At 43.8% G+C, this 23745-nt stretch overlaps 1 protein-coding gene across 1 annotated transcript; it reads left to right on the top strand.

The window, feature by feature from the left end:
• Positions 1-9192: 9192 nt before the first annotated feature.
• On the top strand, positions 9193-22602 carry ltb4r2b (leukotriene B4 receptor 2b). The gene is made up of 5 exons (XM_033982760.2): positions 9193-9359; positions 17641-18239; positions 18765-18965; positions 19071-19114; positions 20502-22602. The coding sequence occupies exons 2-5, from the start codon at positions 17661-17663 to the stop codon at positions 20773-20775; spliced, it is 1098 nt and encodes a 365-aa protein (XP_033838651.1). The 5' UTR covers positions 9193-9359; positions 17641-17660; the 3' UTR covers positions 20776-22602.
• Positions 22603-23745: the final 1143 nt, after the last annotated feature.

Genomic DNA, 23745 nt, shown 5'->3' with positions numbered 1-23745 from the left:
AAGAGTTTAAAGAAGCTGAAGAGTTTAAAGAAGCTGAAGAGAGTTTAAAGAAGCTGAAGAGTTTAAAGAAGCTGAAGAGTTTAAAGAAGCTGAAGAGTTTAAAGAAGCTGAAGAGTTTAAAGAAGCTGAAGAGTTTAAAGAAGCTGAAGAGTTTAAAGAAGCTGAAGAGTTTAAAGAAGCTGAAGAGTTTAAAGAAGCTGAAGCACATGGGCTCAGTAAACGTGATACGACAAATTTGTAAATTCTGTTGTTATTTAAAGTTTAAGTATTTTATGCAACAGCACGTGATTCAGATCTGCTCCTGTAGGACTCAGACTAGACTCAGACTAGACTCAGACTAGACTAGACTCAGACTAGACTCAGACTAGACTAGACTAGACTCAGACTAGACTCAGACTAGACTCAGACTAAACTCAGACTAGACTCAGACTAGACTCAGACTCAGACTAGACTCAGACTCAGACTAGACTCAGACTAGACTCAGACTCAGACTAGACTCAGACTCAGACTAGACTCAGACTAGACTCAGACTCAGACTCAGACTAGACTCAGACTAGACTCAGACTAGACTCAGACTCAGACTAGACTCAGACTAGACTCAGACTCAGACTCAGACTAGACTCAGACTAGACTCAGACTCAGACTAGACTCAGACTCAGACTAGACTCAGACTAGACTCAGACTCAGACTCAGACTAGACTCAGACTAGACTCAGACTCAGACTAGATTCAGACTAGACTCAGACTAGACTCAGACTCAGACTAGACTCTAGTCCGTCTCCATCCTCCATGTTCTTCCTCTTCTCTGGGGTCGTGGGGGTCAGTCTAAACAGGGACTCTCAGACTTCCCTCACCCCAGACACGTCCTCCAGCTCCTCCAGAGGGACCTGAGGTGCTCCCAGGTCAGACATCGTCCTGTGGTGGAGTAAAGGTGAAGCTCTAGAGCTGAAAACACCTCCTGAGATTTACACCGTCTGTGAGGAAGAGTCATGTGATCACGATGTGTCACAGCAGGACAAATGTGTGTGTGTGTTTATGGGTGTGTGTTTGTGTGTGTGTTTGGGTGTTTATGTGTGTGTGTTTTTATGTGTGTGTGTTTATGTGTGTGTTTGTGTGTGTGTTTATGTGTGTGGGGGTGCGTTTGTGTGTGTGTTGGGGTGTGTTTGTGTGTGTGTTGGGGTGTGTGTGCTTGTGTGTTTGTGTGTTTATGTGTGTGTTGGGGTGTGTTGGTGTGTGTGTGTGTACACGTGTGTTTGTGTGTGTGTTTTTGTGTGTGTGTGTTTGTGTGTGTGTGTGTAGGTGTGTGTTTATGTGTGTGTGTTTATGTTGGGGTGTTTGTGTGTGTGTGTTGGGGTGTTTGTGTGTGTGTACATGTGTGTTTATGTGTTTGTGTGTTTATGTGTGTGTGTGTGTTTGTGTGTTTATGTGTGTGTGTTCGTGTGTGTTTATGTGTGTGTTTGCGTGTGTGTGTTTATGTGTGTGTGTGTTTGTGTGGGTGTGTTTTTGTGTGTGTTTATGTGTGTGTGTGTTGGGGTGTGTGGGGGTGTGTTTGTGTGTGTGTTGGTGTGTGTTTGTGTGTCTTGGGGTGTGTTGGGGTGTGTTTGTGTGTGTTTATGTTTGTGTGTGTTGGGGTGTTTGTGTGTGTGTGTTTATGTGTGTGTTTGTTTGTGTGTTTGTGTGTGTGTGTTTGTGTGTGTTTCTGTGTGTGCGTTTGTGTCTCTATGTGTGTGAGTCAAAGTTACACACACTTCTTTATTTTTACCACTTTCTACATTTTATAAACCACAGAAAACACAAATATATGAAGTAACATGTGGAATTATGTAGTAAAAAAACAAAAATCATATTTTTTTCTCCAAAGCAAAGAGCGACTTAGAGGATTTGAATATAAAAAAAATATTGTATTAATAACTATTTTTTTTCTTTGTGACACAGCGCCACACTCAGGAGCACCCGAGAACGCAAGAGTACCTCAAAATTAAACACAAATATATTAATAAATCATTACAATGACGATTTAGTGCATTTTATCAACAATATAATTATAGTGTCGTAAAGATGAAGAGTGGCCTCGTGTAGAAATGAGCCGGCTCTTTGTGCTCCTTGATCGCTGATTGGCTCCAGGTGAGGAGTGGGTGGGGCCAGAGTCTCCGCCCACCTCCAGGTACAGACACAGATGTGAGGAGGGAGACGGCGCAGAAACACAAGGACAAACTGGAAACCTGACAGATAAATGAAAAGACAAACTGTCTCATTGTGCATTCTGTGTGTGGGCCACTAGAGGGAGCGACGAGGAGGAAAGACGGACCTGATGTGTCTGTTTTTAATGTTCAGATCTTGATTTACAGACACAAAAGTGAAATAAAAACCCCAGGATCATGTAGAGGGTTAATACGAACATTTAAGACCAAAACGACAAGAAAATAGAAAGTGAATTGGAGCCAGAGTCGATGGAGCAGGAAGTGCACAGATGATCACTTCCTGTTTGTTACGCAGCGCTAGCAGGTTAGCTACGTCCATTTATATAAACAGTCTACGGTGCTAGCTAACATCTAATGGGTTTTGATGGAACTATCGTCTGTCGCACCTGATGGATGAGACCGTGAAAGACGGCGGCTCTGACAGGCCGTTGGCGCAGACCGGCAGCCACGTCTCTCTCAGTCTGCCTCAGGGCAACTGTGGCAGAGACAGTTCACCAACAGAGATGCACCGATCCAGCTTCATCAGCGCCAATACTGATCAATCCTTTGAGTTTAAATATCGGAAAATGTCTCAGATCCAGTCGTTTTTTTCTATATTTTTTATTTCTACGTCAGGCTGAAGCTTTGGATGAAGAAAAGTTCAAACATTATGAGACGATCTGGACCAAAATCAAACTGTAAACAAACTTATGCAACGAAAGGACTGAACCGATATTATGGAACCGATACTCGATTTGCACATTTTTCAGTGCAAAACCAGTATCGTGTCAGTGCATCTCCAACATCGTCAAATAATAAAGACGTTTTCAGTCCTACAAGTTTCTGTCAGACCTGGAGAATCACACGGAACGGCCCAAACCTGGTGAATAACGTCTTTAACCTTAACGTCTTTAACCTGAATTATTAAACTCAGTGCAAACACCTCGGGGTTTTATTTCTGCTTTGTCACATTTTTGCGTCCAGCTCGTCTCAGGAGGTTTTTGGCTCTTTACTTTGGCGTTGCCTCGTGTTTAGTCATAGTTTGAAAATCTAACCTCATTATTTTTACCTTTGAGTGTTTTATTTGCTGACTCACCTTTTCCCTCATAAAAACTCACTCCTCAGAATAAAGTTTAAATCCACACGACGTTTGTGACGACGCAGAGAAACAGGCCTCGTTTAGATCACGTTTAAAATGTCTTAAATAATTTTAAATAATCTTAAATAATCTTAAATAATCTTAAATAATCTCATATCTGTTTGTTTGTGGATTGACTGTGTGACTTCTTTTTCTTTTCTTCTTCTTTTCTTCTTCTTCTTTTCTTCTTCTTTTCTTCTTCTTCTTTTTCTTTTCTTCTTTTTTCTTCTTCTTCTTTTCTTCTTCTTCTTCTTTATCTTTTCTTCTTCTTTTCTGCTTCTTCTTTTTCTTTTCTTCTTCTTCTTTTCTTCTTTTCTTCTTCTTCTTTATCTTTTCTTCTTCTTTTCTGCTTCTTCTTTTTCTTTCCTTCTTTTCTTCTTCTTCTTCTTCTTCTTCTTCTTTTCTTCTTCTTCTTTTCTTCTTCTTCTTTTCTTCTTCTTCTTTTCTTCTTCTTTTCTTCTTCTTTTCTTCTTCTTCTTTTCTTCTTCTTCTTTTCTTCTTCTTCTTTTTCTTTTCTTCTTCTTTTCTTCTTCTTTTCTTCTTCTTCTGTGACGTCTGCACATTTTTAACATTTTAAAACAAACAAACAATTCTGCTCATTTTTCATCATGGCTCTTTCCTCATCCTCCTTTCATCTCCACTCCTTCTCCTCCTCCTCCTCCTCCTCTCTCCCCTTTACTCTCTCTCTCTCCTCCCATCACTTCTCTTTCTCCTCCCCTTTTGTCCTGCTCCTGCCCTCCTCTTTCTCTCTCTCCTTTATTCTCTCTTCTGTCTCCTGCCCTCCTCTCTCTCCCCTTTCCTCTTCTCTCTTTCCTCTCTTTCTTCTCTCCTTTTTCTCTCCTCTGTCTCCTCGCTTCCTCTTTTCTCTCTCTCATCTCCTCTCTTTCTCTCTGTCTCCTCCTCTCTCTTCTCTTTCTCTCCTCTCCTTCTCTTTCTCTCTGTCTCTTCTCCTCCTCATTTTCTCCTTTCTCTCCTATTGTCCCCTCCCCCACTCTCTCCCTCTGTTTTTCTTTCTCCCCTTTCCCTCTCTCTCCTCTTTCTCTCTGTCTCCTCTCTCTCTCCTCTCCGTCTCTCCGTCTCCTCCCCTCCCCCACTCTGTCCGTCTGTTTCTCTCTCTCCCCTTTTCCCCCCTCTCTGTCTCCTCTCCTCCTCTTTCCTCTACATCTCGTCCCCTCCCCCGCTCTGTCTCCTCCTCTCTCTCTCCTCTCTTTCTCTCTCTTTCCTCTCCTTCTCTACTTCCTCTCCTCCCCTCCCCCGCTCTGTCTCCTCCATTCTCTTCTCTTTCTCTCCTCCTCTTTTCTCTCTCCCCCTCTCTCTCTCCTCCCCTCTCTCTCTCTTTCTCTCCTCCCCTCCCCCCTCTCTCTCTCCTACTCTCCTCCCCTCCTCCCCTCTCTCCTTCTCTCCTCCCCTCTCTCTCTCCTCTCCTCCCCTCTCTCTCTCCTCTCCTCTCCTCCCCTCTCTCTCTCCTCTCCTCTCCTCCTCTCTCTCTCCTCTCCTCTCCTCCCCTCTCTCTCTCCTCTCCTCTCCTCCTCTCTCTCCTCTCCTCTCCTCCCCTCCCCCTCTCTCTCCGTCTGTTTCTCATTATTTGGGGCAGTCTCTTCTGTCTCACTCAGAAAAACTTTAAATAAACAGTAGAGTGAGTCAGGCCCCGCCCCTTGTCCTTATTTGGACGTGGCACTTCCCCCCGCGTGGCCCCTCCTCCTCCACTTCCTCTTTCTCACAATCGCTCAGAGTCTGATCCTCGTCGTGTCGTTGTGTCGTTCAGCAACACACTTCTCTCAAATCTCATAACTCAGTCACAGAGTTTAGCAAAAAGTGTGAAAATAATGAAACATCCAGTTTTACCCGGAATGGAGCTTTAAACCAGCCCGACTGTGCTTGAGTCTCTATGGTTCTCATCTCTGTGGGTCATTTTAAATCTCAATGTTCATCTAAAACCACTTCATAAAACAAACAAATCCGCTGATGTGTTAGAAAACTGCGATGTCCAATGGGGCCGACGTCGCCGTAAACGTCGTCACACTAAAGCGCCTCATGCTGTGGCGCCCCCTATGGACAGAGGCACGTCACACCAGAGCAGAGCGTTTTTATACATTTGGACCAAAATGACGACGCGACGCTGCAGAATCTATGAGTATCAACGATTAAGAAAATAAAACTGGAGAAGGAAGAGCGGACGTCACAGGGGGCGTGTCACAGTGGGCGTGTCACAGTGGGCGTGTTACAGTGGGCGTGTCACAAAATGGGTCAAAGGTCAAAATGCTCTGTGTCACCTCATGACATCACAAGGTGGAGCAGAGCATCATCAGACTAAAAACATGAAGTGACCTGTGTCTGTGTGAAAGACTCTACTGCAGACACCCGCCACAAGAGGGAGCTGTTGGAAAACACAACTACTGCACAAGTTACTACTACTACTACTACTACTACTGTCCACAGTACTGTGATTGGACTGTGTGTCAGAACAGAAAACACATTTTACTGCAGTATTCAGTATTCTGTGACTAAATATATTTATTATACAAGTAATATACAAGTATACAAGTATTTTTCCATCACTGTACTGTGACTTTACTTCCTACCAGCAACTACTGCTACCACTCGTACTACTACTACTACTACTACTACTACTAATATTGCGTGCATGTTTATGTTTATATGGATACAGAAGGTGAGTCAGGTTTGTGGAGATGCGAGCCGGCTCAGAGTCAGGACACATGTTCAGTGCAAGAAAAAAAAAAAATCATGCATTTATTTTAGTGTAATGTTCCATAATGAGGCTTTAATTTGCCATAAAAAAGAACAAATAAATAAACAAACATGATCTCACTCTGTTGTTAACAGACTCAGGGGATCGTCGAGTTCTTCAGAGCCACATTCTTGGAAAGACTCAGACTTGTTGAAACAGAGAAAGCAGCGTCACGTTACTGTATCTGAGCGACGCCTGAGCCAAATGAGCCACGAGCCAAACGAGCAACGAGCCAAACGAGCAACGAGCCAAACGAGCCTTCAACATGAGCTTTGTGCTCCGAGCCAATCACAGTCAGAAAACACCAGAGGAGGCGTAAAGTCAGACACAGATTTATGGGACAATTGGACGATATTAAAGTTTTACAGTGAAGTTCTGCTGTTTCTGCAACATTTCATCAGGTGAACATCTGACGACACGTTTATATATTTATATATTTACATACTTATATATTTATATATTTATATATTTACATACTTATATATTTATATATTTATATATTTACATACTTATATATTTATATATTTACATACTTATATATTTATATATTTATATATTTCTTCATACCAAGGCCAAGGGAAACAGTCTTTAAACTGTATTTTTCTGCCTGTATCTGTGTCACAAAACTTTTTTGTTTGTTTATTCAGGACAGGAATAAAGGGGGGGGGGGGGGGGGGGGGGGGGGGCAGCTCCTCCAAATCCGAGGCCATGGTTCTCGTGGTTTGCTCTCTCCGGGTGGAGAGTCTCTGCCCCAAGTGGAGGAGTTCAAGTATCTCGGGGTCTTGTTCAGCGTCTGCAGTGATGCGGTCGCTGTATCGGTCCGTTGTGGTGAAGGAGCTGAGCCGGAAGGCGAAGCTCTCGATTTACCTCAATCTACGTTCCTGCCCTCACCTATGGTCATGAGCTCTGGGTAATGACCGAAAGGACAAGATCACGGATACAAGCGGCTGAAATGGGCTTCCTCCGCAGAGTGGCCGGGCGCACCCTTAGGGATAGGGTGAGGAGCTCGGTCACACGGGAGGAGCTCGGAGTAGAGCCGCTGCTCCTACACGTTGAGAGGAACCAGCTGAGGTGGCTCGGGCATCTGCTCAGGATGCCTCCTGGACGCCTCCCTAGGGAGGTGTTCTGGGCATGTCCCACCGGGAGGAGGCCCCGGGGAAGACCCAGGACACGCTGGAGGGACTATGTCTCTCTGGCCTGGGAACACCTTGGGGTCCCACCGGAGGAGCTGGAGGACGTGTCTGGGGTGATGGAAGTTTGGGAGTCCCTGCTCGGACTGATGCCCCCGCGACCCGGCGCCGGATAAGAGGAAGAAAATGGATGGATGTTTATTGCACTGAACATGTGTCCTGACTCAGAGTTTATATTTCCACAGAATCACGCCGAGCTGCATCCAGAAAGTTACACACTGTACCTTTAATGCTGCAACTGTTTTAGCACCACACCCTGAGCCGCACCCTGAGCCGCACCCTGAGCCGCACCCTGAGCCGCACCCTGAGCCGCACCCTGAGCCGCACCCTGAGCCGCACCCTGAGCCGCACCCTGAGCCGCACTGAGTGGACTCATGTGGACGATCTGCACAGAGACTCCTTTTCCTCAGAGGCTGTGGACAAGAGATCAGGACCATGTTACATTGCAGTTGAGCTAGCATAGTGCTAGCATAGTGCTAGCATAGTGCTAGCATAGTGCTAGCATAGTGCTAGCATAGTGCTAGCATAGTGCTAGCATAGTGCTAGCATAGTGCTAGCGAAACGAAAAAGTTTAGCTGATTTTATCTTATGTCCTGGACTCTTTTTCTTCACACTCCTCTTCCTCTCACTAGATTGACCTAAACCACAGCGACACTACAGGACGTGTGGACGTCCCCTGGACCCGTCGTCTGGACACGTCCTCTGGACACATGTGACAGTGTTTTTATGACGCTTTAATCTCGTACATGTGAATATTTCCTTTATTTAACCATCTCAGCTCTCACCTGTAAAGACTTTTTGTCTGTTTATCAGTGTTAATGATCCGAGGTCACAAGACACGACCCCTGTGTCTGATATCACCCCCATATCACCCCCATGTGTCTGATATCACCCCCATATCACCCCTATCTATCTGATATCAGACTATCAGACACTCCCATGTATCTGTGTGTGTTCCTGTTGTATGTGTGTGTGGGTGTGTGTGTGTGTGTGTGTGTGTGTGTTTTATTGTTGTACTTGCATCCTCTCGTGTAAATCGGGGGCTGCAGATGGACATTAGTGATTTCACTAGAATCCGGTGTTGAAGTCGATGTTTTTATGGCTTAATGTCTCTGCACTTTGTCCTTTCAAATAAAACTAAACCAGTGAGTTTCAAACTGTGGAGCGTGAGCTCATTCAGACAGGACTCAGACTTGGTTTAGTCCTGGTTTAGTCCTGGTTTAGTCCTGGTTTAGTCCTGGTTTAGACCTGGTTTAGTCCTGGTTTAGTCCTGGTTTAGTCCTGGTTTAGTCCTGGTTTAGTCCTGGTTTAGTCCTGGTTTAGACCTGGTTTAGACCTGGTTTAGACCTGGTTTAGACCTGGTTTAGTCCTGGTTTAGTCCTGGTTTAGTCCTGGTTTAGTCCTGGTTTAGTCCTGGTTTAGTCCTGGTTTAGTCCTGGTTTAGTCCTGGTTTAGACCTGGTTTAGACCTGGTTTAGACCTGGTTTAGACCTGGTTTAGTCCTGGTTTAGTCCTGGTTTAGTCCCGGTTTAGTCTCGGTTTAGTCCTGGTTTAGTCCTGGTTTAGACCTGGTTTAGTCCTGGTTTAGTCCTGGTGTTACTCAAAAAGCCAAATCTTTTCTTTGGTGGTGTCTGGTGTAAAAGTTTTAGAGCCGCAATTAAACTAAAATCTTTTACTCAGTCAGACACAGTATTATCTTTTAAATGACTAATCACCATGGCAACAGCGCTAATGCTTCATCAACCCGCTCCCCCCAGGGCTCCACACAGACGACGGTGAAAGTGATACTGGGCGTGTGGAGGAGAGTGTCCTCTGTCTCCTGCGGTGAGAGTTTGTGACCACTCCCCCTCCTGCGTCTCCGTGGCGACTGAGTGCGTTCAGCGCGAGTACGAGCCTGTGTGAAAAGTATGCAACGCCTCAGTCAGGAGTCACAACAAGAAAACAACCAAGACGAGAAGAAGAGACAGAAGAAGAGAAGACAGGAGAGAGAAAAGACGACAGGACAGAGGACAGAGGACAGAGGACAGAGGACAGGACAGAGGACAGAGGACAGGACAGAGGACAGAGGGCTACAGAGACACAAGGGATTTTAAAACAAGAACAGGTAAGAACACTTTAAAAATGTTCTGACACATGGTCCAATCAGAGTACTGCGTTCTGAATACTACTGAATACTTCTGAATACTACTGAATACTACTGAATACTACTACTAATACTTTTGCACAGAGTTGTTATTCTGCATTTATTTATTATTTATTCGTGTTTAATTAGAGACAAAAATCACACCTGCCTCACCACAAGAGCTGTGTTTTTTTTAAATTCTCACTAAAACTGTACAGTTCAAACATAAAACTACAGGATCAAGTGCTGATGTAAAATACTTTGCCTTCAGAGTATTCAGAGTATGAGTAAATCAAAAGTACCAGTGCACAGACCCTGGGCACTGGGTAAGACACAGTTTATGTTGTGTTAGATTTAAAGTTCATATGACGCACTTCTTCACTCAAACACAGGACTAAACTATAACATATTTCAGATTTATTATTTTTTAATCATTACGTGAGCAGCAGACGTGACTTTGTAGAGTCATTTTTAACAACAAACATCAATTTAACATGAACCACAAACGACGCAGTATTTAGACGAACTGATCCACATCCATGGACTTTATTCAGTGAAGTGAACGAAGTGTCACAAAAATATAAAGTGTCTCTGATTTTAGATGAAACAGACAAAAGGATAAAACTGAAGCTCTGAGGCAGAACACACTGAATGTTTGTGTTCTGCCCCCCCCCCCCCCCCCCCCCCCCCACACACACACACACCTACACACAGATACACACACGCACACACATGCTGAACAAAAGTGATGATGTCACACTTCCTGTTCCATCGACTCTGGCTCCAATTCACTTTCTATTGTCTCCTCTGTCCTCTCTCTGTCTCTGTCCTTCAGACTCATTCTGGTCTTAAATGTTCGTATTAACCCTCTACATGATCCTGGGGTTTTTATTTCACTATTGTGTCTGTAAATCAAGATATGAACATTGCACTTTCCTGGACTGAGATGTCTGATGTTTCTCCTGGGATCTCCTCCAGTTTGGGGGTCACTGCCCCGAGTGTCCGATGACCACGGGCTCCACTGAGGCCTTCACCTTCCAGACCTTCTCCTGCTCTTCTTTGAGCCCCTGGTATTTCTCTATTCGTTCCTTTTTCCTGATGTTCTCTTGGTTCTTTGCTCTGTTGTTTCTCCACAGTGTCTCGTTGGTCCATTCTGTCTGTATCTGTCCCACAGGATCTTGGCTCATTCTCCACGACCTTTGGAGGTGTTTCCACCTTGACCTCGGGGTCTCCAGTCTGTTCTCTGCACAGATGTTTCACTCTGGCTCCTCTTGGTTATGTCGCTCCATGTTTGTTTCCCTGTAGCGTCTCACACCTGCAGTTATGTGCTGGTCAGGAGCCTCACTCTGGTGCTTCAGGCTCCTGTGCTCCAGGATGAGCCTCTGTCCTTCAGTCCAGTTCTCTTCTTGATATGAGCCTCTTCAGTTCTGTTCTGGTGGTGCGTCCCGAGCAGGAGCTTGTCCTTCCATGATGGTTCCTCCTCCTCCTCCTCCTCCTCTTCCTCCTCCTCCTCCTCCTCCTCTGTCTGAGACACTGAGCTCGTCGTCTGTTGGGGCTTGTCTTTGATGGACTTTTGGATCTTGGATGTTTCATCCTGGACTGTGGCTCTCACACTCACTCGTCCTTGACCTCCTTCCTTAAGGCGACAGTGGCTCAGTGGTTGAGTGTTGGTCCCAACCAGAAGGTCGGAGGATCGAGTCCCAAGTTCTGTTGTTGTGTCCTTAGGCAAGACACTTCACCCACATTGCCTAGTATGAAAGTGGTGTGTGTGTGAATGATGGTGGTGGTCGGAGGGGCCGATGGTGCAGATTGGCAGCCTCGCTTCCGTCAGTCTGCCCCAGGGCATCACCAAGTGTGGAAATGAATGAATAATGACTCTAGTGTGGAGCTTTGAGAGGCTTTGGACTGTGAAGAGCAGGACAAGTGTAAGACATGGATTTGGGGTGGACCCTCGTGCAGGTCAGGAGCTTTGGAGTCTTAACATCTGATGATTCCTGCTGGACTAAACCAGAACTAAACCCAGACTAAACCCGGACTAAACCAGGATGTTGAAGAATGGGAGATCATGTTTCCTGGTTCTCTGCAGTATTGTTCGTGTTTGGACTTGCTGACGTGAGTACGGGGTTGGCACACTCTCAGTCGTCCAGGTGAATGGTTTTCCTTGGTGCTCTGAGGTGTGGCTCGTGTTTGGACCTGCTGATGTGCGTACGGCTTTGGCTTTGACACATTCTCAGGGAAACACTCACAGCTTTGAGTGGCAGGAGTCAGGTTTACATTCTGTGCTCACAATAATCAGGACAGTCAAGTGTTTACTGGGGGTCGTGTTCGTAATAATCAGAAGGTTCAGTTCCAGTGACTCTTCTGCGTTCTGTCGTGTTCTTGATTATTAGACAGTTGGTAAATGATCAAATTTAACCAGAGCTGTGAAAGAGTTAAGCTTTTTTAAAGATGCATCATGACATTTTTTCTGACAATAAACGTGTCTGTCTCTTTGGATTCTAGAAAATGACGCCATCAAATGAGATTACAGGTTAAATCTGTGAGGAGGCGAGCCCCTCTCAGAGCAGAAAAAAACAGTAATTGAGTAAACTGCCAAACGCCACACTGTGCAAAGTCACAACATCTCTATGGAAACGTAAAATACATCAGAAAAGTTACATAGTGCACCTTTAAATTTGAGGTTTCCTGTTTATACTTTGTGTTTTCCGTCCTTTACTTATACTGCACTCGTCCTCTGCTTTTGGACAAACCAGCGCTGAAAATAACATCAGTCTGTTGAGCGTCTGTTCATTGATGAAACTCCACACAGGGGGAATCGTACACACTCACTATGGAAAAACCCGACGCGGACCGGGGATTGAACTGGGGGACCTCATTGTTGTGAGGTCAAAGCACCGTTTACTGTTGTGTCATTGAAGTTTTCTGTCCGAGAGGCGGGTTTCAGATTCTAGACGGTGATGATGTCATACGTCCAGATGGGGGAGGAGCCAGATTTCCCCGTTGGGCAGATTGAACTTTACCATGAAATATTGAAAAGTTAAACAAAAATCTGTATTTCCACAGTATGTATATAAATATGATGTGATGACGGACCACGAGTATCATAGCAACCAAAGAGCCAATCAGGAGCGAGGACGTCGAAGGTAACGCCCCGTCCCGCCCGCACCACTGGTTTGGCAGGGAGGGGGCGCTGTCACTCAAACCTGTTGAGCGACCTCGGGGAAAGAAGGCGCCTGATTTGTCTTTTATTAATGTTCATTGAGCGGGAAGAGCCGGTTAATACGAACATTTAAGACCAAAATGAGCCTGGGGACAGTTTTTCAATGGAGCCGGAACTGCGCCCACGATCACTTCCTGTTTGGACGCAGCAGTTAGCATGTTAGCTACATAAACATTATATAAACAGTCTGTGGATGTGACGTCGCCTGAAACAGCAGTGTCCAGAGGTTTAAGAGACGGGGGTAAATTTGCCGTGTTGTTATAGAAATTAAACATTAAAATAAAATATTCTTGTCGTGGAAACAATTCCTCAAAATCCAATGTCACATAAACAGGAAGTGAATATAATAATGATTAATGTTTATGTTTTTGCACGAGCTAAACATGTGAGAGGTCGAGTTCACAGGATCATTTAACCCCAAAGACGTGAGTCACTTGGACTTAAAGCCGTAAAGTTTGTACAGTTTGATTAGTTTGTATCGTACTGTATACTAACTGTACTAATATAATATACAAACTGTACTAGTATAGTATAAAGTACAGCGAGTTTGTGGAGCCAATTCCAAACAAATAATGAGGAAGTTGAACATTTGTGGCTCAGTTTGTAGATTTCATAATCATAATGTGACATGTTTTAGCCTGAAGTGATAAATCCTGTCGTGACGGAGGAGAATTCTTTACCGTTTATGTGTCTCGTTGATTCGGTGGAAATATGTTGCTAAAGGCTGAAATTAGCCAATAAATATTAGATTTAAACTGAGCCATTTGGATTGATCTGATGTTTAAACAGTCACGGCTCATCTCAGTCCTGAGCTAAAATAAAAGTAGAAACATGAGTTGGTGATAAAAATCTGCTCTTTTGGTCGTGTCGTCGTCGTGATTCAGTCTTTTTCTCTTAAATGCAGCTCTATGTTCAACACCGGATAAATGTATAAATGAGTTTATAAGGAACTAAGAGACTTTAATCCAGGATCTCAAGACGGTCTAAAAACTGCCACATTAGGACTGAAAACAAGCAGCTTTTGGTTATTTTGTTTCCCAAAAATGGAATCCATTTGAAGCACAGAAAACACTGGAGCCGCTGCAGCAGTTTAATAAAGTGAGATAAACATTTAGAATAAACCTGCTCCAGTTTGAATGTTTTAAACCTGTGCAGGTGTGTGTGTTTGTGCGCTTTTGTTTGACTTGTTCTGATTCTCCTGTAGTTTCACACATGACCTTTAACCTCTTAAAAGCAAAAGAAAAAATACAAAATCCACATGAATCGTGATCAAATCTAAATTATTTTCTGGCTCCAATAAAATCACAATATAAATGTTTTGCCACATCGCCCCCCCCCCCTGTAACTTAAAGCTACAGTATGTCATTTTCTGGAGGTGACATCTGTGTGATTCCATATAAATAGAGTTAAAGCCACACTTCAGAACATTCTTCTTGGACATAGATAAGATTAATGCCATATTGTGGAATATTATAGCAAAAGGAACAAATTTTCCACGAAAACAAGCAGGAGAAGGACAAATAAGAGTCAGGTTTGTGGAGATGCGAGCCGCTCACAGTGAGGACGCATGTTTTTCAGTGCAATAAAGTCCTAAAAAGTTACACATTGTCGCATTAAGTGTGAGGTAACAGTTTGAGTGTATGAGAAAAATTAACGGGAAATTTTGTTCCGGATCCGTGGGATGAGCTCTCACTGTGACTTCCATAACAGTAAAGTCCGTCACGATGTCACGGTTCAACTCTCACCGTCTCACTGTTTTAAAATGTTATTTCATGCAGTTTTTTAATGCCTTTTTTACACCGTATGAACGTGCATTGTGTTCTTTGTCCTGATTGGCTGTTGGACTGTAGACCAGTGTGTCGTGCGTCCTGATTGGCTGTTGGACTGTAGACCATTGTGTCGTGCGTCCTGATTGGCTGTTGGACTGTAGACCATTGTCCATCAGTCTCCTCCATGCCGTGTCTCCTGTCCAGTACAGAATGTGTTCAGACAAATTTACATAAACGTTGGATCTCAGTGTGACTCTGAAGTGCTGTACGTTTGCAATTTGTTTTCTCCCCGACAAAACCCACAATGTCGATGAAACGTTCTGCACCGACAAAGACGCCGACGAAGGTTTGAACTTTGAGAGAGTTTAAACGAGAGAGAAATGTGAGAAAATGTTAACGCCTGTGTGAGAAAAGTGTATAAAGTGTGTGGTGAGGGGTTTTACAGACAAAAACAGAGAGAATAATGTAAAAAATAAAGACGATACTTGACGGATTTCGTCTGTTGCGGGTTGTTTTTTTAACGTGACCCGGGCGACACCAGTGTGTTCTGTTCCGTGTGTTTAGACTCCGGACTTTAAATCTGCTTCTATGTCGTTTAACACATCACTGTCTCCACACGTCTGTAAATAGTTAAACTTATTTCATGTCATAACACTCCAGGCAAAGCTCCATCGTCCCTGGTGACGAGCAGACAGAAAAGTTACACAGTGCGTCTTTAATGCATAGACTGAATAAACTCATAGGATTGGTGGAGCGTCTGTGGATTATTCATGATGTTTTTCACTTCAGTGTTACTCACAGACTCTCTCGCTCTAAATAAAGCTCACACTCGGATCTGTGCGGCGAGAGCGACGCCACAATGGATCTGAAATGGGACAATTAGCATCAGCGCTACAAACCAACAAAGCTTTTTATGAGCAATGAACTTTAAAACACATTATTTATACATTAACGAGTCTGACAAAAGCTTTTTAAGAGACTGGGATCAGGCAGGTCACGAGCAGAAGAGCCAAGAAGGAAAGTTGAGGTTTTTCAAGATTTTGAAGTGAGTCAGACAGTGATTTATGTGTCCAGTGTGTCCTGAGTGTGAGCGTTGAGCACAGAACACCTTTAATAAAAATATAAACCTCTGAGTTTTGAATAGATCAGCATTTTATAGTTTGTTCATTTGTTCATAAACAGCAATACAGAGAAAAAAAATGATAATAATAGATAATAAACAGGACAGTTTGAGTTAAAAGATTCAGAACTGATGGTCGTACGACAAATCACCACAACAAACAATTTAATTTAAATCAGACGTGTTCAAACTGTTCAGATGTTTCTCCTGTTTCAGTCGTTTCTTCTGGTTGAGCCTCTGAAGTTTTATTTGGACTGATTCATGTTTGAGTTTGAATCTTTAATCCACTATTTTCAAGACGCCATTTTGTGACACGCCCACTGTGCCACGCCCCCTGTGACACGCCCACTGTGACACGCCCACTGTGCCACGCCCACTGTGATGTCCGCACTTCCTTCTCCAGTTTTATTTTCTTAATCGTTGATACTCGTAGGATTCTGCAGCGTCGCGTCGTCATTTTGGTACAAATGTTTTAAACGTGCTGCTCTAGTGTGACGTGCCTCTGTCCACAGGGGGCGCTACAGCATGAGGCGCTTTAGTGTGACGACGTTTACGGCGACGTCAGCTCCATTGGACTTGTTTCTTTTATTCAGTGATTTTAGATGAATATTGTGATTTAAAATGTGTAAATTATAACAGGATGTGGGCGGGGACAGGGGGCAGGTGAAAACAGCAATTTTCAGAGCACTCAAATGGAGGAAAATACAGGATTATTTAAACATGGACAAGTCAAAAAATACGTTCATAAAATCTTATAAACAGTGATTTTGCATAATATGTTTAATAATGTGAGTTGCGGATGACGTACTGACCTCAAACACAAGTACAACGTTGAGGTTGATGGTTCAATTCCATCTCTGACCAGGGAGAACTGTTGTTGTGTCCTCGTGCAACACCATTCTCTCACATGGACGTGGTCTCAGCGTTGTCCATGTGTGTTTTTGTCAGACGGCTCCATGGCTCAAAGGGCTGAAAAACCTTAAACTAAATTAAGTTTCGTAAATAAAAGTATCTGGCCTTTTACGGAGTCTAGACTCTTCAGACGCACTGGAAAACCTGTCGTCCACCGCTCGTAACGCTGTCGTCTGCCGTTAAACCCAAAAGGACAAAACGCTGATACAATCAAAAGTGTACGGCCGTATTTACTCAAGTCAAATAAGGAACAATCCTCTGAAAATATGACGACAATGACACGACATGAAAGGTCCAGTATCACACAAACTGACTCCTGTGGCTTTAAGTCATGTTCTCATGATGTTTCCTCTTCAAAAACAGACCTGGAGTTGTGTTTTGTCCCTTTATTATTCGTCTCTCTACGTCTCCAAAGCTCAAAACGCTCTGTTCCACCTCCACCTTGTGATGTCATCAAGTGGTAGTTTTCACCTTAACTCCTCCTTTTACCTTTAGTTCAGTCGAGATAAGTGAAAACTCCAGGAAATGATACAAATGATTCTAGCGAAGGTGGAGTTTAAAAACACAGTGGAGCACTTCCTGTATTGCCACATGATGACATCACAAGGTGGAACAGAGTGTTTTTTTTCAGTTTGAGAGAAGAACTCAGCCTAAATCTGCAGAGTTTGTGTGTTAAACATGTGAGAATGAAACAAAACACAAGTCCAGGTCTGTTTCAGGGGGAAAACAAACCAAAAGTAGTTTTACAGTAAAATAATGATCTTAACGTTGTTTTTTGGAGCATGTTTTGAACAGTTTGATTCATTTTGTTCCTTGTGGCTCTGATCTCTGGTGACTTCTGTCTGATGTGTCTGTTTTGAGTTTATTTCATTTACTGGTTCCGTCCGGTGAGTCTCTGCGGTGACTCTGCATCAAAACAAAACTCACATTTACTCAACACAATGAAGACGTTTTAAACATCATTTTGAGTGAGATTAAAGCCACAGTATGTCACTTTTTAGCCCAAACAGACTGAGCATGTTATATTGAGTTTGATTGTGTTTATTGCACAGTGAGGACAAACACAAGTCCTCACTGGGAGCGCCTTGCATCTCCACAGACCTTACCTATCTTGACTTCTCACAGGGCTCCCCTCTTCACAGATATGACCCGTAACTTGGGCAGTGGCAGAAACACTGTGTCCTTAGGCCTTGTCCTGTATGACACACATCACACATTTGTCATTCTGATTTGTCCCTGCAGGCTCCTGTACCTCCGTCACCATGGCCACGCCCACCGCCGGCCCGGCCCTCATCTCCACCACGGACCCAAACCCGGAGGACGACAGTCTGGTCAGCAATGACTTCTCCACGACTCTGGGCGCCCTCATCCTCGGCTTCGTCTTCCTCGTCGGCGTACCCGGAAACCTCTTCATCGTCTGGAGCATTTTGGCGCGAATCCGCCGCCATTCCGTCACCACGTTCCTCATTCTGAACTTGGCGTGTGCCGATGGATTCCTGATGGCGCTTACTTTATTTTTCGTGATCTACCTCGCCAAACAATCCTGGGTTTTTGGAATTGTGATGTGTAAAGGCGTGTTCTACCTGTGCAATACCAACATGTACGCGTCCATCTTCTTGATCACGCTCATGAGCCTCCACCGCCTCGTCGCCGTGCTGCTGCCCACTAAAGTTTCTCTGATCGCGAGTCCGAGGATCGCCAAACGAGTGGTGGTCGGGATGTGGGCGCTGGTTTTTATCATTTCAATCCCTTCACTGGTTTTTAGAAACATCAGGATCGACGAAGATGAGATGGGCAAACCGAGGATGGTGTGTGTGCCCAACCACACACTGGCGACGCACGTGAGTCTGCGGCATCTGACCTCTGACCCTCTGACCCTCTGACTCTATGCTCTTCTGCTCCTCTGCCCCTCTCCCTCCTCTGCTCCTCTGACCCTCTGACCTTCTCTGACCCTGTGCTCACTCCGGCCTCTCTGTTGCTGTTAGCGTGGCTGTTAGCGTTGCTGTTAGCGTGGCTGTTAGCGTGGTTGTTAGCGTGGTTGTTAGCGTGGCTGTTAGCGTTGCTGTTAGCGTTGCTGTTAGCGTGGCTGTTAGCGTGGCTGTTAGCGTTGCTGTTAGCGTTGCTGTTAGCGTGGCTGTTAGCGTGGCTGTTAGCGTGGCTGTTAGCGTGGCTGTTAGCGTTGTTGTTAGCGTGGCTGTTAGCGTGGCTGTTAGCGTGGCTGTTAGCGTAGCGTTCATGTTTCTTCAGAGCTTCATTTGTTTGTTTTTCATTGTTCGTTCCCGTTGCCGACAGCAGAGGGCGCTGCGACGCCTCTTTGGACACATGGGTGTGGTGTTTCCGTGTCGTGTGACGTGTGTGCGTTCCAGGTGAGGTTCCAGTACGCGTTTGAGACGGTGTCCGGGTTCATTCTTCCGTACGCTGTGATCATCACCTCGTACGTCCTGATCCTGAGGCGACTGAGACAGACACAGTTCAGGAAGAAAGTCCGGAGCGAAAAACTCATCCTCGCCATCGTCGTCACCTTTGGAATATTCTGGCTCCCGTATCACGTCATCAACATGATCCAGGTTTGGAGAGTTGTGTGTTTGAGGATTTGAGACGAGAAAAAAACAATAACAGTTAAATGTGTGTTATTGTTGCTGTTGTTGTTGTTGTTGTTGTTGTTTTTGAAGGTGGCGGCAGAGTGGTATCCTGAAGAGTCAAAGACACGAGAAATGTACGTACAGACGTTTACACCAACAAAACACGCAAACATTAAACTATGAAACTGCTCTGCTTGTCTCTGTGGAAACCCATCATTTTGCCGCGAATGTTCCTCAGTGTGGCTTTATAATCTGGTTGTGATTATTATGAGATTATTATATTATTAAAGACGCACCGTGAAACTTTCCTGGTGTCTGCTCCCTGCTCTCTCCAGGCCCTTGTTATTGCTTCTGCTTGGAATGTTCCACAGTATGGCATTAAATGTATCTGTCCTGCATTTACTCAGTTACTAGTGATTTTGTTGCTGAAAATGTGAGCGGGGTCGCCTCTCCACAGATCTAACCTCCATGGTGATAGAGACGGTCGTACTGTGGAACATTCATGGCAAAATTATAACATCATCATGAAGAGAAAAGTTACACAGTGCGTCTTTATCCCTGTGTTTCAGAGTCATGAAAAACCAGCACAGAAAAATACAGTTTGGTCTGTTTTCTATCTGCAAAAGGTCAAAGGTCACCTCTAAACAGGAGATGCATGAATGTTTGTGTTGTTTTATTTTTGGTTGTGTTTTTGGCTGAAATGTTACGCAGTGGGTCTTTAAAAAATAAAGCCAAAAGTAAAATCTGTAACTGGACAAAAAGTTTTAGAGTTTTTGGGCTGAACATGAGAAATGATTTAACCAACAGAAAGTTAGAAAATCAACACTGAAACAGAAACAAACAAACGGAGAAGTGTCTCAGAGCGCCCCCTGTCCTCAGACCCTCCTCCTGCAGGAACCAGAGCGCCCCCTGTCCTCAGACCCTCCTCCTGCAGGAACCAGAGCGCCCCCTGTCCTCAGACCCTCCTCCTGCAGGAACAAAAAACTCTAAAAAACCCAAATACATAACCTTATATCTGATCAGATGTAATTGTGAAGAGCCTGATCAGATGAATGAATTTACAGACAGCAGCCTTGTGTTGTGTGTGGGAGTTTTTCCTCGTACGTACAGCCCGAGAAAGATACTGTCATATTTTACATAGTGTCCATACAAGGTCATAAATGGACAGACTTTTAGCTGTTCACAGGAAGGTAGAGTACGTCACTGAAAGATGCTGCAGTCACTGAAAAGATGGATTATAAGAGCTGTGTCCTGTGACCAAAGAGGCAGGTTCAAGTGTGACATCTTAAAATAAAACTGTGTCGCATTTGTACAGAGAAGTTACAAGTTCACCTCAACGCTTAAGACACAATATTGGACACAAGGTTTAAGAGTAAAGAGCTGAGGATGGATGATCAGCCAAACGTCGATTTGTCCAGTGACAGATTTCACTTTCGGCTTTTCCTGTGGCTCAGACGTGGACTGAGGCCTCACACAGAGGCAGGTCTTTAACAGTTTGAACATGTATCGTTTGTCTTCTAGCTTGGACCACATCTGGCAGTCGAGTCGCGCGGTCACCTCAGCGTTAGCCTTCATTAGCAGCTGTGCTAACCCTGTTCTCTACACTTTCGCTGGGAAATCGTACATCAGACAGAACGGCTTCGCTTTCATGGCGCGGCTCTTAGAAGGAACGTCTTTGGACCAGGGCACAAAAAAAGGACGGAGCCCCAACTCCGAGTCTAACGTAGGTTTGAATAATGTGGTTTCCAACGGCAACGGAGGCGTTTCGACGCCCACTGAGGACAACACCGGATAAAAGAATTATGTTTGGATTTGACTGATTATTTTCAAATGTCGATCTGCTTAAAATGTTCTGAAGATACTTTTGTTTTCAACCAAAGTTCATGCCACAGAATGTTGAACTGTGATCGACCAAACCCTCATTTTTATGGTAAAAGACATGTATTTATTCAGACTGCAGCCTCTGGAGCGCCACGGCCCCGCCCACATCCACGCCCACGGCCCCGCCCACATCCACGCCCACGGCCCCGCCCACATCCACGACGCTCTGGTTCCTCAAGTGCATTTCCCAAAGATTTGTCCCACAGACTTTTCAAAGAGTTCAAAGGTACGAGGATGAGCAGCCATGTCCACGACTGTTTTAAGTTAAAAAAAGAAGCATTTTTTAAATTCTGTAAGATTCTGCTAAATGTTTAAATAAATTTGCAGTTTAAATGTTTTCAGAAACAGAATTTAAATAAAATGTTTGGTCTTGTGGTCATTAGTTCCCACAGAGCTGATTAGCCCTGAGCTTTTAAACACCAAACAACAAAATTATTTCTATTTGTTAAATGTCAGAATAATGAGAGAAGGATTTTTAAGACAAATTTTCACGACTTTCTTCAAAGTCAGAAGTTTACACACATTTCATTAGTATTTGTCCCATTGTCTTTAAACTGTGTGACTTGGGTCAAATGTTTTGATTTCCTTCCACAAACTTCTCACAATAGTTTTGTCCCATTCGTCCAGACAGAACTGGTGTAACTGAGTCCAGTTTGTGTCCGTCTCACTCGCACAGGCCTTTTCAGGTCTGTTCATACATTTTCAACAGGACTGAGATCAGGACTTTGTGATGGACACTCCAAAACATTGACTTTGTTATCCTTAAGTCACTTTGTTATCCTTAAGCCTCTTTGTTATCCTTAAGCCTCTTTGTTATCCTTAAGCCTCTTCTTCCTGCAGAGTGTCCTTTTTTCTGTGTCTTTTGGAGTCATGTCTTCTTCCTGCAGAGTGTCCTTTTTTCTGTGTCTTTTGGAGTCATGTCTTCTTCCTGCAGAGTGTCCTTTCAGTCCATGTCCTCAGTCCTCGTTTCACTGTGGATAATGACACACTCTTACAGCTTCAGCAGCTTCTTCTCCAGGTCTTTTTCTTTTGTTCTTGTGTTGATCATTTCAGACCAAAGCTCGTTCGTCTCTGGGACACGTGTCCTTCCTGAGCGGTGTGACGCTGGACAGTCCCATGGTCTTTATACTCGTGTTTAATTGAACAGATGAACGTGGCTCCTTCAGGAGGAAACTGCACCGAGGATGAACCAGACTTGAGCAGGTCCACAGTTCACTTCATGATATTTTGGCTGATTTATTTTGACTTTCTCATGATGTTACACAAAGAAGCAGAGTGTTTCAGGTGAGCTTCAGACACATCCACAGGTTTGTCTCTAATTAACTCAAATGTGTCAATAAACCAATCAGAAGCTTCTAAAGACATGACATCATCATCTGAGTTTTACTAAATTGTTTAAAGTATAAAAAGTATTAAAGTCATAATAATCTCACTGTCTGTAAACTTCCAACTTAAGTAGTAAAAATCCTCCTCATTATTCTGATATTTAACAAATTGAAATAATTTTGTTAATCCAAATTGACCTAAAACAGAAAAAGTTTAGTCTGATTTAATGTCAGACAGAGAGAAAAAGAATGGCTTTGGAGAAACAGTTACTTTGAGATGTCTTCTCTACACTGTTCAGTATTAAGGACGAGCACAAGGAAACAGATTTGTACAGATTTGTAAATGAAACATAATCCCTGTGTGTGTGAGATAAAGCATGAAATTGTTCTATCTGCATCAATAAAACCAGACTTTTACATCCTCGTCTCTTCACACACACACACACACACACATATAAATATATATATATATATATATATATATATATATATATATATATATATATATATATATATATATATATATATATATATATATATATATATATATCCATGTATGTTTTCCTGTAGCGTCTCACACCTGCAGTTCTGTGCTGGTCTGGAGCCTCACAGTCTCTACACTTGGGTCTGATGTGGTGGATCTGGGCCTCGCTCTGGGGCTCCAGGCTCCAGGAGCCTCTGTCCTTCAGTCCAGCTCTTTCTGAAGACATAGGTGGGATGGTAGGATTTCTTGATATAGGCCACTTCAGTTATGTTCCGGTGATACATCCCATATGTGTGTGTGTGTGTGTGTGTGTGCGTGTTGATCACATACTAATAAATACAGTCTCTGCAGGTTTGAGGTCTGGACATGTCTGGACTGTATTTCTCTGTATTTCTCTGTATCTCTCTGTATTCCTCAGTATTTGTGTCTTTGAGCCGCTGTTCTCTTCGCTGTTCTCTTCCTGACACATTCTTCTGGGTTCCACACACTGGACACTTGTGTCTCTTGTTCAACCTCGGCTTTAAGTCGTTGGACTTGACTGAGATCCAATGTCTCCAGAGTGAAAAGTACAATAGACCCACTGTTTGGTGAAAGAAAAGATGAATGAAATGCACCAAGAGTTTGAGCATCAGATCTGAGGCTGGACATGACAAAACTGACACATTTTGTCCTTATTTGTGATAAGAAATATTTACATTTAGAATGTTGATCTGCTGATGGGGGGTGTGGTGTCGGCCAATGGCGCCCTCTACTGACCAACATAAAACTGCAGCCACTGATGGTAAGAAACTGAACACATGTACCCAGAATGCATCTGAATACTCATCTAGTATCGTACTCTGGTATTTACTTTTTATGTGGTGCCATTCTGAAGTCAAAGTAATACTTAGTACTTGCTCATGTAGTTTTAGTGAGAATAAACACAGCTCTTGAGGTGAGGCTGGTGGGATTTTTGTCTCAAATGCAGAACAAAATAAAGCCATTCATGTTTTTACTCTAGAATATAACACGACTCTGTAAAAGTATACAGCACAGTACTCTGATTAGACGATATATCAGAACACTGAATGCAGTA

This window comes from Periophthalmus magnuspinnatus, chromosome 17, assembly GCF_009829125.3.
Source record: "Periophthalmus magnuspinnatus isolate fPerMag1 chromosome 17, fPerMag1.2.pri, whole genome shotgun sequence".
Lineage (NCBI taxonomy): Eukaryota > Metazoa > Chordata > Actinopteri > Gobiiformes > Gobiidae > Periophthalmus > Periophthalmus magnuspinnatus.
The sequence above is the reverse complement of the archived record's forward strand: the minus strand, read 5'-3'. Positions and strand labels throughout refer to the sequence as shown.